The 17,502-nt window shown below is 38.6% G+C and overlaps 2 protein-coding genes across 2 annotated transcripts; both read left to right on the top strand.

Moving 5' to 3' along the window:
* Window positions 1-3,046: 3,046 nt before the first annotated feature.
* On the top strand, window positions 3,047-8,290 carry LOC124261116. Its single transcript, XM_046695437.1, has 3 exons — window positions 3,047-3,138; window positions 4,241-5,149; window positions 6,696-8,290. Exons 2-3 carry the CDS (start codon window positions 4,243-4,245, stop codon window positions 7,082-7,084), a joined length of 1,296 nt encoding a protein of 431 aa, XP_046551393.1. The 5' UTR covers window positions 3,047-3,138; window positions 4,241-4,242; the 3' UTR covers window positions 7,085-8,290.
* On the top strand, window positions 7,144-7,899 carry LOC124261140 (zinc finger protein 595-like). Its single transcript, XM_046695466.1, has one exon. It carries the CDS (start codon window positions 7,144-7,146, stop codon window positions 7,897-7,899), a length of 756 nt encoding a protein of 251 aa, XP_046551422.1.
* Window positions 8,291-17,502: the final 9,212 nt, after the last annotated feature.

Raw genomic sequence — 17,502 nt, forward strand, 5'->3', positions numbered from 1 at the left:
GGCGATTACGTTCCTGACTGTGAGAGTGTGGGTTTGAATCTCTCATGGGCCCCGGCGTAACAAAAGCTCTAGAATGAATACTTTACTGAGAAAGTGTATTCCCAAATGTAACTTTGGTAAATTAGTAATGGTTAAGTCTTGCAGGAAGGAAAACAAAAAAAACGTTTAACATGTGCGCGAATGAAGGACATAGAGAGTACATGAACTCATTGGAGCGGAGCGTGTGCTCACTATCATAGGAACTGGATGATATTTGGAATGCACGTCATCAAATCAAAACAAAGTTCCGTTCAGAATACACGTTAACCTAATGTCCACCCGATATGCACGTGCACAGATACTGACGTTTTCACTGACGACATATAGTCCGTTTGGGTTCAAATGAGAACGACAAATGATTAAATTACTCGAAATTGGGATAAGTGCACAGAACATAAATATGACACGTGGTCCCGAAACCTCTGTACCCAACAGGATCTGAAATCTGACGTTTTTTGATCGATCACGGAAAGAGCTTTTCAAGAAACTATCATGAAATATTGTGCTATTTTCACGCTTCACACTGTGGGGTGACAAACGGCTGATGGAACATCGCCTGACACGCTGGGGTCATCTCACCTGGCTATGCCGAGCTGCACCTGAATGGCTGCTAATGCTGTTCCACCAGCCGTTTGTCACCCCTCGGTTTTTACACGTTTTTACCGAGTACATATATATAATGCAGAAAGACTGTTCATGACGTTTTCACCGACTACATATAATGCAGAAAGACTGTTCATGACGTTTTCACCGACTACATATAATGCAGAAAGACTGTTCATGACGTTTTCACCGACTACATATAATGCAGAAAGACTGTTTGTGACGTTTTCTCTGACTACATATAATGCAGAAAGACTGTTCGTGACGTTTTCACCGACTACATATAACGCGGAAAGACTGTTCGTGACGTTTTCACCGACTACATATAACGCGGAAAGACTGTCCATGACGTTTTCACTGACTACGCCGAAAACATACAGAATACTGCGGGTCCTGTGGAAATCTGTGCATGGTGACACCATCGCCCGACCTCTAGGAGCAATTGACGACAAAGCAACGATTCGGCATGTTGTCGTTGATGTCGAGAAATCATCAAAATGACGAGCGTGCTACACACTTTCTATACAACTAACTGAAAATCGTTCCTCATATGACGTCACTGCAGTGCTCTGGCGACAGAGTTACGTAACCTGTCTGTGGTTTCGTTGGCGGGCAAGAGTGAAACAGGCGACTTTTTGGCAACTTTTAATCGCTCGGTATTAATTAACCACAAGTTTTTAAAGAATGAATTTGGTGTTCCGCATAAGTCTAACCACAAATCTTTCATATGTAGTAGTTAAAAGAGTAAAAAAAACCAAAGTTTATTTGTTTTTTAAGGCCCCCAAATACACCGACTACTCACATGTGACACCCACGTAAAGTCCATCTTTTTCTACAACTGTACTGTAATCTAGACTTCGTCGTCTTTTTATCATTCACATATCTCCTAGTGTCTTAGTGTAACTTCTACATAATGCTCTCAGTGGTGTATAATTATTTTGGTTGCCATTGCGGTATGGCAACAAATGCCGCCTTCAGCCATGACCAAATGGGCTGCACGATCACAACGGGCAGACAGCCTTGGTTAATTACTGTAAAGTGTTCATAGGCATAACACATGACGGAAGGCCAGTCAGAGAAACTGTATATCCAGGGGAAGGGCTACGGAATAAAAGCACATATCCCTGAGTATGGATATTCCATGATGTTTTTAGCATCCTATTTATATGTCTTATCCAACATGTCAGTGATGAAGGGATTGGCATCCTTTTGAACAACCGTAACTTATAAGTACAATGTCTAAAGTGCATTCTGGGTATAGTTACGTAAAAGGAGGTAATTAAACTGGAACGAATATTTTATATGCTTTGGATGGATTGGTTGGTACGCTTAACTGATTGCAGTTGCTATAAACGCATATGGTGCATTTATTTCATGGTGGAAATCGATTTTTAATTAGTTTGATCAGATAGTCCATAAGACCTTGCTAAGCCGATAGAGCGTAACTGACGAGTCAACGGAAACATTGTCATGATGGTATTAAAGTGGGGTGAATGAAAGTGGGAGAAGGCTATCTTGTATAGATATAACCGTGGAAACGTGAGACCTGCCCTGTATAGATTTTGCCACGTAACATTACTGTTGTACCATGTGGCTAACACACGTAACAGAATGTGTCGATCTGTCTGTGTTGGACATGTGTGAGTGATTATATGGCCGCTTCATCATCATGTCTTATAGAACTTTAGCTTCCATAACCCGTTCTAGATATTGTCTACACATGTTTTGTAACTACGATATGTAACATAGATCCATTTAATAATTTAAATTAATTCTCGCAATTTGTTAAATCCAGAAAAAATGTATGCGTAGTGATATTCCGTATAAAAGTATTTTTAGCGGCAGGCCATCTCATACCAAGGGAGATAAGTCCGGGAAATGATTAAAATAAATCCCAAGATGGCCACCATCAAAATATTTTGGTGTTTCTTGTTACAAATTACTTAGAATTTGGTGGTTTTCTGTGACTGTTGTCATCACAGGTAGGTAGAATAAACCAAATTTGTAATTGTGAAGTAGATTTTGGTCTTTGAGATTCCTGATGCACGTCTTTTTCGCTAGTAACAGAATCTTTTTCAGCAAAAATTGCAAAAAATGTGACAGTCTGCTGATTGGCGAATGTCTCGCGATGCAGTAAAGTTGATCTTTCTTTAATTTTTCTTCATGTCATCATTCTCGATTAATCGTCCGGGCGTTAGCACATATATGTAGTTTAGTGATAGTGTGTCTGATCAAATATACAAACTTACCAAAAATATTGATCAGGCCTGGGATTTCCTCACACATTTCTAGCCGAGGGTTTAGCAGACGAACTGGTTTGTTTCGGAGACATGTCGAATCAGTTTTGAATTGTTGTCTTTGTTTTTGTAATTACTGAGGAGATAACTTTAGTTTGATTTAAATAAATCCCAAGATGGCCACCACCAAAATATTTTGGTGTTTCTTGTTACAAATTACTTAGAATTTGGTGGTTTTCTGTGGCTGTTGTCATCACAGGTAGGTAGAATAAACCAAATTTGTAATTGTGAAGTAGATTTTGGTCTTTGAGATTCCTGATGCACGTCTTTTTCGCTAGTAACAGGATCTTTTTCAGCAAAATTGATAAAATAGATAATTGCAATTTATTACAAATATCATTTTCAAGTTTATGTGCAAATACTAATTATAACAAGTCAAACATGGGTCATTAATAGGCTTATTTGGAGCTTTGGAGCCCTATTTTTAGTGATACACTTGGGTGAAGCTATATTTGTAGCATTATAAACATGGTGGGTAGGAGTCCGGAACAATAGATATATTGAGTGACAGTAATTGTGGCCATGCAGTGGCAGAACTGATGTCACTTTGCCAATGCGCCATAGGGGTCTATCAACCAAACCGTTAGGCTGTGTGTGGTAAGCTGGGACACTGTCAACTTGATCAGGTCATGTAAATTATATATTTTTATTGTTTCATTGAATATGATAAATAATATGTCCGCTGGCTCGACATTTATGAACATTTATGAACATTTATGCACTTATGAACAATACATTCATTACCTCATAATCATGATCCATATCGTAATCGCCTGATAATGTATTCATTGCTGCCCAAGTGTTCATGTATTGCAAGTCTTGTGAGACCAGTACCCGTGAAGGTCCTGGTTAGAATTGATCTTCAGCAACCCATGCTTGTCGTAAAGGCGACCAACGGGATCAGGCTCACGTGACTTGGTTGGCACATGTCCCCAGTTGCACAGATCAATGCTCATGCTATTGATCACTGGATTGTCAGGTCCAGACTCGATTATTTACAGACCGCCGTCATATAGCTGGAATATTGCTGAGTGTGGCGTAAAACTAAACTCACTCACTCACTCACTTGTAAGACCAGCATTACACCTGATCATGACCAAGATCCCTTTTTCAAATTTTGTCTTTAACCATATTATTATTGATGTTTCATCAACTATTGATTTTATGGAAAAACAGACTGTGATGTTGTAATCAATTAAAACTTGTCGCTCATTGCAGGTATCCATACTGTAAAATTTCAAATAGCATACTGTATTCATATTGATGAATGTTTTATTTTGTCTTTTCTGTCTGTATTTTAGGCATGATGGCGAGGTTTGATTTCAGCCGTAGTGTAATGGAGAAGATTCTGAGGCGAGCTTTCCTTGACGGAGTCATCGAGCTGTACGAAAACTCTCCAGATGGGCGAATCCATTCTGTTGCCCTAGAAGGGACACTGTCATTAACCATCAACAAAACAGATTCATTTAACATTAAGTTGTATGAAATTGCCCAACGAGCACAAGAAATCGACAGTGACAGAAAGGACCACCATCATCTGTCCGTGGTCGCGGGTCACTCTCAACCCTCGTCCCCTGCTCCTGTGTCCAGCAGCGAAGTTGCCAAAGCCAAAGTGAAAATTGAACCCGACGAGAAACAGGAAATAAAATACTCTTGTACAGGAAAGGACATTTCAGAGCATGACTGTGATACTCATCCATGTGATTCTCATCGAACTTTGAAAGAAATTTTGAATAGGAGAAACATTTCTGAAATTGCTCATGATTTAAGTAAAAGCAAGAACTCGGCCAGTGTGGAAAAAGAATCTCGATCTCGAGAACAGTCACCTTTATCACCGGGACTTAGTTTAGGAAAAGAAACCACACCGTCATGGCTGTCTGTTTTGGACAAAGTTGAAAAACAGTCTACATCTTGTTCCGATGTTTTACGGAATATTGTCAGAACAGCTTCCAGTGAGCCCAAAGAAGGATATTCCCCTTCCCTTCCTCGAACTCAAGATGTAAAAAATCGATATGCCATGCAGATGTCATTGTCAGATAGCGTGAAGACAACTGAGTCATTAGATTCGCAGTTGAAGAGCGATAGAAATTCTGGTGCTGGAGATAGACATCAACAGCCGGAGATGTCTGAAAGATGTAGCGAAGATGTGGAGCTGGAGAGAATGGCAGACAAACATAGGCGTGACCAGGAAACTGAAGACAGCGATGAAGGTTTGAAATTAGTTTTGTATGCAGTGTTCACGAATTGTTTGATTAAAATGTCAGGACCTAAAAGTTTGATTTAAAAATTAAAATTGAAAATATGGGGACATCAAAGAATAGAGGTGGTAGAAAGGGTCTGTGTAATCATTATCTTGGTAGAGACATAAACACTCCAAATGTAATGGCTTTAGGGGAATGTGCATGATACCCATTGCTGAAGTGCATTATTGAATTTAAATACTGGCTAAAACTACTTCACATGCCACCCAATAGACTCCTGCATAAGGCTTACTTAATCTTGATTTAGAAGGTAGATAGAAATGGAAAAGTAATGTTGAACATGTTTTATTTAGTTCACGTCTTGGTTATGCTTGAGTCTACTAAAACCCTTGACAAGCGTGTTGTGAAAAATATTTTGCTTTGTTTAATTTGGATTTTTAAGTTTGTATTTTCTTAAGTTGAGACATATTTTATTATTGTATATTAACATGGCATTTGGCTGCCTGTTGTCTTGTGGATAGAGCATCTACTTATAAAGACCATAATTTGTTTTTTATTATCCTTGCGTAAAAAAAACCCATGAAGATACATGGTTAGAATTGGACTTCAGTAACCCATGCTTGTTGTAAGAGGCAACTGACGGGATCGGGTGGTCAGGCTCGCTGACTTGGTTGAAACATGAATCCTAATTGCGCAGATCAATGCTTATGCTGTTGATCACTGGATTGTCTGGTCCAGACTTGATTATTTACAAACCGCGGCCATGTAGCTGGAATATTGCTGAGTGCAGCAAGCAACATTCAAACAAACGTTAATCGCAAACTTCTACTTGAAATTAATCACTGATAGTCAAGTGGTTATTCCTCCCTGATAAATTTTCAACAGAGCAATTTATATATTTAAATGTGCTTTGTATGGGGAAAACTGAACCCGGTTGAGAACATTTTCTCAAATTTCATTTATATACGTTGATGTCAGGATTTGTATTTTGTTAAAACAAGATTGATAAATAAAAAGGATGTGCAGCATAAAACTAAACTCACTCACTAAGCGGGATATTGTTCGTGAACTGCGGCATGGTATATCAGTAGGTCAGCACTATAAAGTCATCATTATTCCTGACTGGTACAAGCATATTACTGAACATATGCAGCAATCCTGACCACAGTGTTGACCCTCACACCCACGTCAGGGCTCGATTTAGTGCTTTGTTACTTGCACTGGTGTAACCCAAAATTACAACCTAGTTATTAGTCTAACTTGCACCAGGTGCAAGTCAATTTTTGAGAAATATATCAGCAATTAATCTAACATTATAAGCATAATTATGTCAGCTCAATTTTCTTCTAAACTTTAAATAATTAAATAGCACATTTCTTTCATTACATATTGCAATAACAGCAGTGCAACTGGAATATGGCTAGAGCAACTAGGATTTTATCTTAGGTTGCACCTGGTGCAAGTTGGTTGCCCTATCTTAAATCGAGCCCTGCACATGCTGAGTTAATCCTGTTCATGTTCCTGCTTCAGTAATGTCCAATCTAACTACTTTCAGAACCTGATCTGATTGTGATAGAAGATGATGAGGAAGTCACAGTGAAGAAGGAGACCACAGACTCCTCCAAGTCTTGTTCCAACAGTAAGGATCTCACTGCCATTGAACCTGGGGAGGTATGGAGTGGAGCTAAACCACCCCTTATGTCCCCGCTAGACGACCAACACACTCTCCCTGAGATGTTTGTCACAGCTTGCCCGCTCTGTCAGGTGTTCTGCCAAGGCCGGGAAGTGTTCCTGATGCACGTGGATGCCCATCGCCAGAGCTACGAACGTGTTTGTCTCATCTGTTCCCAAGCTACCCTTCCCCTTGAGAGCCTTCTCTTTCACCTTGTTTCGATCACGGTCCCCGAAGTCCCACTGCTCTCTTACAGCAGAGTCAGCTGGTAGCCACTGCTGAGTCCACGGGGGAGATCAAGTGCTACCAGTGTGACCGTAGCTTCTCCACCATGGCGTTGCTGGAGCAGCATCTCGAGTCCCATGCCAGTCCCGTATCCCAGTCTAGTCCCAAGATGCCTGACATCAGCGCAGGAATGAGCAGCTATAGCTGTGAACTTTGTGGGGAGGTCTTCCTCGATCCAGGTCTCTTAGCAAATCATCATCGGAGGCAGCATATGGGTCAGTCAACATCAGTAGTCATCACGGATGAGGATTCTCAAGGTATGTCCGAATGTGGAGCAGACCATGACGAAGGTGGATCAACGTCTGGAACTCCCAACAAACCCCTCCCCTTCCTTTGCCAGCACTGTGTCCGGTCATTCCGGTCATGGAGGAGTCTGAAATACCATCTCCTCACCTGTCACGGACTTCAACATTCGTGTGACGTCTGCATGGATGCCTTCCCGACCATGCTCTCGCTTCAGCAGCATGAACTGAGTCACAATGACAATACAACCAAGCCTGTCTACAGATGCACCATCTGCAACAAGATGTTCGGCTCACTCACACACTGCACGTCGCACAAGCGAGTCCACACAACATCGAAGCCCCACGTCTGTGATACCTGTGGCAGCTCGTTCTTCAAGCGAGGCGACCTCACCAAGCATGTCCGCACAGTGCATTGCCCCAACAAGCATTTTGTGTGCAAGGTCTGTGGTCGTACTGGCACAAGGGCAGACAACATGCGAGTACACGTCAAGATACATCAGAAGTTCATGACCCGTGATCAGATTGACCTCCTCATCGATGAGGTGTACAAAACTTAAACTGCCATGAACATAAATTGGTGCAGAAACCAACAGATTGTTTCTCAAATATGCTGCAGCTGTGAGACTTTGTTATTAATATATATTGCTATTATTTTGGTTTACTTTATGCCAAACAATATGAACATTATTGATTTTTTCCAATATATTCTGTCTTTCAAATTTTTTCAGAAATGCTTTATATATTTCACATCTCAGAAGAATGTAGATTTTGGTCAAGCAAATAGCCATTGTTCAGGGAAGGGGAAAAGTTTATGGTTCTTTACCTTACCTTCTCTGTAGTTTTTTGTAAAAAATCAGAAAATAATTTAGCCTTGTTTCACTACAATGTTGAAGAACTAGGACAGTGACAAAACACCTCACATTTGGTGTATCGTGATATGTTGTCACATAGGATACGAAAAGTATATTTAAGGTGACAATTAAATGAACATTATACTATAGATTTCAATTTCTATGTGGAAGATATCACATGCCATTGTTTATCAAATTACCAGTAATTTGTATTTAATTCAGTTAAATTCCTTCGATGATGGAAGAGCTTCCCCAACATGTCAAATTTCGGGTGTCTTGTGTCGTATCGCTGCCATACTGTAAGATATGTATCATATCACGTTTCTGTCAAGATACGTATCGTGATCAAATCACAAGTGTCATCACCATGGTTACAACCCTGGTAGTAAGTTATTTTAGGTTAATGCAGGCGACAATTTGTTGAAAACTATTACATGAATTTATTATATTACTTGTTAATATTATCAACTTTCTATGAACATTATTTATTTGGCATAATTTTCAGTCTTTTTAAGATGTCTTGCATGAATATCTATTTAGTCTTTTTGAAATTGGGCATTTGATAACCATGCTTGTATTCTTATCAAACTGGTCTTTTTCTGAGATATTTAATGATAACATAAGCGATATGCATGACATTTACCATGGATAATGTTGCCATGGTTACTGTCAATATGCATGTCCAGCTTATATATGCAAAGCCAGACAGCTTAGAAACCTAAATCTATACAAACTGCTTTTGAACTATTGTCTCATATGAGGCATGTTTTGTTTGGGAATATTTAGTTAATGGGCTATGACTCTGTTTTGAGAAGATATTCAATCTAGTTAGCAAAATGAGATGTTATTTTACAGTTACACTGGTTACCATGGTAACCAGAATGGGTTTTTATCTAAATACATTCTTTGTTGAATTGAGCTGCCATAATTTGTATCCATATGATATACCTTTTTACTTGTTGTTTGCATTTATCATGTTTATACAGAGTTGTGTATTTATTTGGATTGAATAATGTTACTGCATGTGGTGTGTTTTCTAGTCAGATTATGAATATGATATAAATATTTAAGGATAGTTATACGTTTATCACCCTCTATATTTCCAGGGCACACATTTCTGTCAGCCTACAATTACCCCATGATCCGTTCCCGTGTTTCTTGTGACCTTATAGTCAGGCCCGCTGACTTGGTCGACACATGTCATTGGTTCCCAATTGCCCAGGTCGATGCTCATGTTGTTGATCACTGGATTGTCTGGTCCAGATCCGATTATTTACAGACCGCCGTCATATAGCTGGAATATTGCTGAGTGGCATAAAACTAAATTCACTCACTCTTGTGACCTCACATTCACCTGACCTTGACATTACATGACCTTGACCTCATGACATTTTACCGACCTATGAAACATGGGAAGACATTGAAAGAAATGGGAAAGACATTAAGTCATCGTTTCCATTGGAAAGACTTTTAGGGTTTTAGTGGGGTTAGAGGAAGTACGCTGAAATATGAGCCCTAGACATATAGAGGGTGTTTGTTTATAGTTTTATCATTTGTTGAAAGTTGCAATACTGAAACTCATGCATATGCCTGGTACATAGCAGACTGAAATACTAACAACAGATCACTTTATGTTATGTATCACCAGACTGAACACCCTACAAAGTGGGGCTGATAGTGTCCAATATGAATATTCAGGTACATGATCCCGAACTCTGTAGATCTTCAGAGTTGGGTGCAAGTGTCTGATTTTGTATTTGTTTGACTGGAACCCTGCAAAAGCTCTCCACGTTGATGTACAAAACAATCTGTATATGCTAAAGTTTACTCAAACCATTATAAGTCAGAGAGTGATATGAACATTCAGGGCTCTATTTAGTGCTTTGTTACTTGCACTGGTGCAACCCAATATTACAAAGTGCAACCTAGTTATTAGTTGAACTTGCACCAGGTGCAACTCAATTTTTGAGTGTGTAAACTCTGAATAAAACATCTAAATAATTTAATAGCATATTTCTTGCATTACATATTGCAATAAAAGCAGTGCAACTTGAATCTGGCTGGTGCAACTAGGTTTTTTATCTTAGGTTGCACCTGGTGCAAGTAGGTTAACATCTCTTAGATTGAGCCCTGACATTTAATGTTGTGTCACCATGGAGGTTTACTGTTAGCATCATTAAACAAGACATCGCATGACTAACCACGGAACAGGTTGTCCTTGAGGTCCCACCCTATCCTAATACCAAAGTTGCGTGCCAGTCCGCTTAAATTCTCCCCTATGTCGTAGAAACAAAATTTGTACAGTGAGATAAGTCCCTCCCAGTGTACCAATAGGTTTTGTCAATCACTAACAGTAAACATCATGAAATGAACCAAACTGGAATCAGTTGTCTGGAATTTATCTTGGTAGCACTGTATGTGCCATGGGTTATTTATTGGGAATATGGTTGATTTATGTCAGGGATAAATATATATTTAAACTAACATTGTTTGAGATGTGTTAGATGTGTGATATTTCACTAAATTGTATGTTTATGGTTGATAATGGATTAGAAATCTAATATTTGATAAATCGCACTGCCATGTGAAGAACGGACCTTAAACAAAGGACAGTGCCTCACTCACTCTCTCATTCTTTATAGAGAAATGTAGTGGATACAAGACTTTGATGACGAAATGGCTAGGAAATTAAACTTGTCTGTAAAAAGCTCTCATAGAATCCTATATGTATCTCCACCCACTGAAAAGGTTGTCAGGAATTCTGTGACCTGTCCTTCCTGGATTGTGCGGTTGCAGAATACATCGCGGAAATTACCTTTTGATGCAGGAAAACGTCTTGTCCGTGGAAAACGCATTTTCATGCAGAATACCTGCAGAATTTGTCATTTTTCTGCTGCGGAATTTACTTTTTGTTTGAAAGGTAATCTTTTCTTAAGCACCTTACTATGATATTATTTGAATTTGACACTGCAATTATGTTCACAAAATCGATCTTTTGGAAGATTGAAATTTCATTATTTTGTTGGGTTTTTTTCAAGTTTTTAACTGCAGAAGTTTTTGCAGAATTTTGAAAAATGTGATGAAAAATTTACTTAAATTTGCCATGCAATTCTAAAAGAATTGTCGTGGAATCCAGGAGGGACTGTGTGATGTTTCTAAAATTTAGGTAAGTTAACAATATCATCAAAAAAGAGAAATTTAGGTAGGTCACAGAGTGGTACAATCGACACATCTCTATAATGAGGAACAATGTTTCGGAGTGTATATATTGTGTTCCTCAGGATAAGGAAGTTGACATCCATAAACTCTCTTCCTTATGGGCATCACTTCTAAATGCTATTCAAAGACCAGACAAATCTCTGTGTGAAAATTTGTTTATGCAAACCATGTTGTAGTCTTGGTCCCAAATGTTTGTCGTATTTAGTTTTCGTAAACAGATGCCAGTGAATCAAACAAGTGCAGCTGTATGTCATGTATATATACTATTCACACTTTGCTAAGGATCAAATCTTGGATTCAGCAGAAAACTATGATGTGGGGTCAAATTTGGTTGAAATATCTAAGCTTATTGTAAGTTCCTAGGTTTCCGTATGTCATTTAATCTTGTGGATCCCATACCTGCTTTTAACAGGTGTTGTGTACTTGTCAATGACTCCATGATTTGCAAAATGGTTGATTGGTACCATGAAAACCATTTTTATGGTTACTCATGTATTAAGTGCATAATGTAGATTAAAGTGACTGTTTGCCTCAAGAGGTGTTACCATATTATTATTTATCCAGTTTTAAATGGATACAATTTCATATTATAAATATACGTTTAAGTAAAGTTGTGAATTTTTGTGATCCTTATCAAAGTGTGAGTAGTATATTACAAGTAACATCCAGGGATTAACCACCCTTCCCATGGATTGACACTGAGAAATGACTAAGCTTACATATCCGCTGCCAAGAGAGTTTGCACAAAGTCAGTACTAAGACACTGTCGATACACCGCCATCATTTTAGTCCTTCATTGCTGCATGGATTGGTTTAGGTTTATGTAATTACAACTCTTGAGTACAAGCAGTGTGCGAAATAGCCACTGGCCCATTAGCCCGTTGCTAGTAAAAATCCAGTTGGGCCAGTAAATCTCCACAGGCACTGGCCTGACTGGCTGGTGAATTTTCATGTGGTCATTTTGTAAATGTATCACTCTCTCCGACTTGTTAAGTTATAATACACTTTTAAACATGCAAGATTATGGCCTGATAAAAATGTTCATCATATTACCAGCTTAATGATGAAACTCGTGTCTACATTCAAATTTTGGGCTAGTGAATTATTTTGTGGGCTAGTAACATTCCCACATAGCTAGCCCGACTGGCAAGCAAAATTTGGAAACTATTTCGCAGACTGAATACAAGTCATCGTCACAAGTAGTGCTGATATGTGTTGAAAGATTGATGGAAATATGTCAACAGTGCTTGGTCTCTGAGCGTGAGTTAGTCTCCATCACAGCCAAAATATATGATCAAAAGTTAACTACTAGAGTTCATAGAATGGATGTTCAGCATGAATGTAAAATCGCTAAACTAGTTGCTACACAAACAGGGATTTTCTTATCATGAGATCATTCAGTTTTTTTTTGTTCTGTTAATTTCATGATAGGTCAAATATATTTGAGTAGTAACGTTGTGAAGGTCAGTTTACTTTCAGGAAAAACTTCTTGTTTATATTTCTGTTTAATATCTCACTCAGCAATTTCCAGCTATATGAAAACATGTCCGTTAATCAAATCTAGGCTAGAAGAACATGTGGTTGATATTATGAACGATTCATGTGGTTTGTGTTGGAAAAACTTAAAAGTGTGTTTCAAATTAGAACGAATGGCTTTAGTTCAAGGTGTATTTCAGTGGCATAACCTGAACCCAAAGTCCAATTGATGTTGTTAACAAGTGTTCATGGATTTGTCTGGTCAAGATTTAATGATTCAGTGGTCATTCGGTACAGATAGTCCACAGTGTCATTAATCAACAAACATATCTTACACACAACAATCTTCTAACTGTCCTGCAGTAAAGTCTTCCTGCTCATGTAAGGACTCTAACCTTGGACACAGATAGTGCTTTGTATGTGCCTCGAAGAAGGTCGGATTTGAATGTTTCTGTTTCTAATAGAATGGTGAAGGCAAGAATTGTATGGATGTCAACTCCTCTATTGTGAAGGGTCACGACGTTTTGAAGTATATTCTTACTCCTTTATCAGGTGAATGGGTGGATCCAGGAATTTTGAAAGGGGGGGGTTCTAAAAACCCCTGAATCCCCTTTGGCTCCCCAACGCAAATTTTTTTTTTTTTTTTTCAATGTGGTCTTAAGTCATTTTTTCAAGGGGTCCAACCCCTGAACCCCCTTTGATCTGCCACTGAGGTGAATGAAACAATTTTAGGAACAGACAGCTATATATGTACATGTTAAAACAACAACAGTTATGAGATAACAAGGGAAACCAGTGGTTAATTGGTAGATGGACAAGTGGAAGCTATGGATTGTTAATCCAGGCATGATTAAGGTAACAAAGGTGACAATTTAACAAGGGATAAGAAAAGCAATAGAAACCAGGGGCCACAGGTTTCCCATGTTATCTCATAACTGTTGTTGTTTTAACATATACATACATAGTTCTCTGTTCCTAATTGTTAATTCGCCTGATGAAGGAGTAAGAATATACTTGGAACGTCGTGACCCTTAAAGAAGTTGACATCCATACAATTCTTGTCTTTATGTGTATCACTTCTAAATGCCCCTCAAAGACTCAATAGAATGGTGGCCAAATCTGAAACAGGGTCATCCAGACATCACTGTTCCTTGTGAAAATGTCTGCTTTACACATTTCCTGTTTAATGAATTGTGGATATTGTCTGTTGTTAACAGTGCTTTGTATGTGCCTCGAAGAAGGTCAGGTTGAATGTTTCTGTTTCTAATAGAATGGTGAAGGCAAGAATTGTATGGATGTCAACTCCTCTATTGTGAAGGGTCACGACGTTTTGAAGTATATTCTTACTCCTTTATCAGGTGAATGGGTGGATCCAGGAATTTTGAAAGGGGGGGGTTCTAAAAACCCCTGAATCCCCTTTGGCTCCCCCAACGCAATTTTTTTTTTTCAATGTGGTCTTAAGTCATTTTCGGGGGTTCACCCCTGAACCCCCCCCTGGGATCTGCCACTGAGGTGAATGAAACAATTAGGAACAGACAGCTATATATGTACATGTTAAAACAACAACAGTTATGAGATAACAAGGGAAACCAGTGGTTAATTGGTAGATGGACAAGTGGAAGCTATGGATTGTTAATCCAGGCATGATGAAGGTTACAAAGGTGACAATTTAACAAGGGATAAGAAAAGCAATAGAAGCCAGGGGCCACAGGTTTCCCATGTTATCTCATAACTGTTGTTGTTTTAACATGTACATACATAGTTCTCTGTTCCTAATTGTTTCATTCACCTGATGAAGGAGTAAGAATATACTTCGAACGTCGTGACCCTTAAAGAAGTTGACATCCATACAATTCTTGTCGTTATGTGTATCACTTCTAAATGCCCCTCAAAGACTCAATAGAATGGTGGCCAAATCTGAAACAGGGTCATCCAGACTTCACTGTTCCTTGTGAAAATGTCTGCTTTACACATTTCCTGTTTAATGAATTGTGGATATGTCTGTTGTTAACATGTAGATTGCCCAGCAGATTTAGTTCCATCCTTTGTATTCCAGGGGGTTTTATCTCCATCCTGTCTTTAATACCCTGAACATATTTGGTCCCATAGTTCTGTTTCAGACTTGGACATTGAGGATTGCATTGTCCGGGAAACCATGGTTACAAGACTAACATGATTTCACTGCATTAGCATTAAATCAGCTTGAACTATTTGGATGTTTCTTTAGGTTTATCTACACAAGGCCATGAATGTTGAAACCTTGCATTTATTTGACTTTAATAGGTTTAATCAGGTGAAAACAATTTAACCATTAGGGACATGAGGAATTCCATCTTCACCTATACACCCAATTGCGTAGATCGATGCTCATGCTGTTGATCACTGGATTGTGTGGTCCAGACTCGATTTCAATATTCACTCTCACTCACCAGACTTGAAGCTGCAACATTGCTGATGCGGGGTTAAGCAATATTCACTCTCACTCACCAGAGTTGATTACTTACAGACCGCTGCCATGCAGCTGGAATATTGCTGAGTGCTGTGTTAAGCAAAAACCAACCAACCAACCAACCAACCAACCAACCAACCAACCTCACCTGTACATGTATCTGTATGTCATCTCCATGGTATTATTAAAAACCCTGGGCTCAAATTTGATGTTTCTTGGGAACAAATGGAAATATTTCACTCTTGAACGCAGAGGATGTTGGGCCTCAATACTTCACTCAAAAGTTTTTCATAACTGCTAACCAGTTATAAATGATTTTCTAAACTGACTGAACTGGGCAAAGTTGTACTTAAGGTTGGTAGCAGGCTGAAGACATTTGGTTAAATTTCATTTCTTTGTACAACTTGTGAAGCCTGTTCTTGGTGCCTCTGTCATATTGGTGAAATATGTTGCTATAATCAGCCTCCATGCCTCTCCCTCTGTTGCTGTGATTCTTTAGTTTTTTGCTAGTGATATTTATGGCTGTGATCTTTAGAAATCTCCATTTTGTACAATTTTTCATCTTGATTTATAGATATTTATGCACGGATGATATGAAATACATTATGATCATATGTACAAAGCACAAAATACGCTATTCTTAAGACATTGCTTTTATAAGATTATAGACTTTAAAAACTTATTGAACTCTATGGTGGGACATTCAGGTGTCATTTTTCGGGATTTGAGAAATTCTCAGATTGTACACCTTCAGAGGGCTGATATGAAAACGTCATACATTTGTTCCATTGCACTTCGGGTGTCTTTGTATGGAGAGTATGTACTTGGATTACCTATAAAATGGGTTCTAGTTTCTACTGTTTTCTCGCAATGTATACAGGCAGCCATATAATATAATGTATTATATGGTCTCTGATAAAGTCTATCAGGTGTATTCAATGAGTCGTGTGGTTTATGTGCAACTTCAAACCACAACAGTCTTTCATATTTTGAAATAGGTTTCACATTTAAGTTTCTCAGATTATATCAGTTGAAGAATTACAGTGCTTCCTCAGCCATTTCAGGCATAGTAGGTTTGCTCTGGTTTTGATTAGGTAGTTACCTTTTTAATGTAAACATATTTATTAAATAATCTCATTAATGAAACCCCAGGCATATAATGCTTGGGATATAGTTATGTCTGTCCGTCCGTGTTAATTTCTTGCTGGAGTAAAGTTCAAAATGTAATTAATATTTTCACAAAACTTTAATACTAATCACATAGTGATGAAGTTGGATCTGTTTTACATGACTTCAAATTAGTTTCACCTGGTGGCGAGTGTTTCTGAAGCAGAACCATATCTGATGGTGACATAGTGGTTATTGCTGATTAGATAGGTTGTCAAATATATTTACTTCCATAACATGTGGAACGTCACGTAGTGGGAAATTGTGTCTTAATTCTGGTACCTTTCTCAAAACCGCATTTCACAGCGAAATGTTTCAGGGAGGAAAGTCAGAGGCGGATCCAGGAATTTTCAGGGGGTTCGAACCCACTGAACCCCTCCTCAGCTCCGCCATTGCAAAACATTAACTTCAATGTGGTCTTAAGTCATTTTTTAAAGGGGGACCCTGGATCCGCCAATGAAAGTGATACCTTGTGATGATTCTTGATTTCAATTTTTTAATCACAGAGTTATGAAATTCTTATTAGAATAACGAAATATTTGAACTACCCAACTCAAACCCAACCCAAGTTAAAAGATATACTGTATTTGCACATTTTTGGGAAGAATGGTTAAATAGAATTTGTTATTCTTTCAGGACATTTGTGTAGCGTAATGACGTCTAGATGTCTAGCGTATTTTCAAAGTGTCGTTTGCAAAGGAAATTTTATACCGTGGTCACATGACCTGATTACGTTGATTTTATTCATTGAATTACGAAACGATATATTTGCTTGAAATTAGTTGAAATAACATTTCCGTTGTATTTGTACTCATCGGAAGTGGCGACTAACGGGATCGGGTGGTCAGGCTCGCTGACTTGGTGGACACATGTCATCGTATCCCTATTGTGTAGATCGATGCTCATGCTGTTGATCACTGGATTGTCTGGTCCAGACTCGATTATTTACAGACCGCCGCCATATAACTGAAATATTGCTGAGTGCGGCGTTAAACTAC

This window comes from Haliotis rubra, unplaced genomic scaffold (genome assembly GCF_003918875.1).
Source record: "Haliotis rubra isolate DU_JTF1 unplaced genomic scaffold, ASM391887v1 Scf79, whole genome shotgun sequence".
Lineage (NCBI taxonomy): Eukaryota > Metazoa > Mollusca > Gastropoda > Lepetellida > Haliotidae > Haliotis > Haliotis rubra.

Bases quoted from the DNA above. Each gene is read 5' to 3' on its own strand.
- LOC124261116 (XM_046695437.1), top strand. From the start codon at position 4,243: ATGATGGCGAGGTTTGATTTCAGCCGTAGTGTAATGGAGAAGATTCTG. The intron at 5,150-6,695 runs GTTTGAAATTAG...AACTACTTTCAG, and splicing joins AACTGAAGACAGCGATGAAG to AACCTGATCTGATTGTGATA.
- LOC124261140 (XM_046695466.1), top strand. From the start codon at position 7,144: ATGGCGTTGCTGGAGCAGCATCTCGAGTCCCATGCCAGTCCCGTATCC.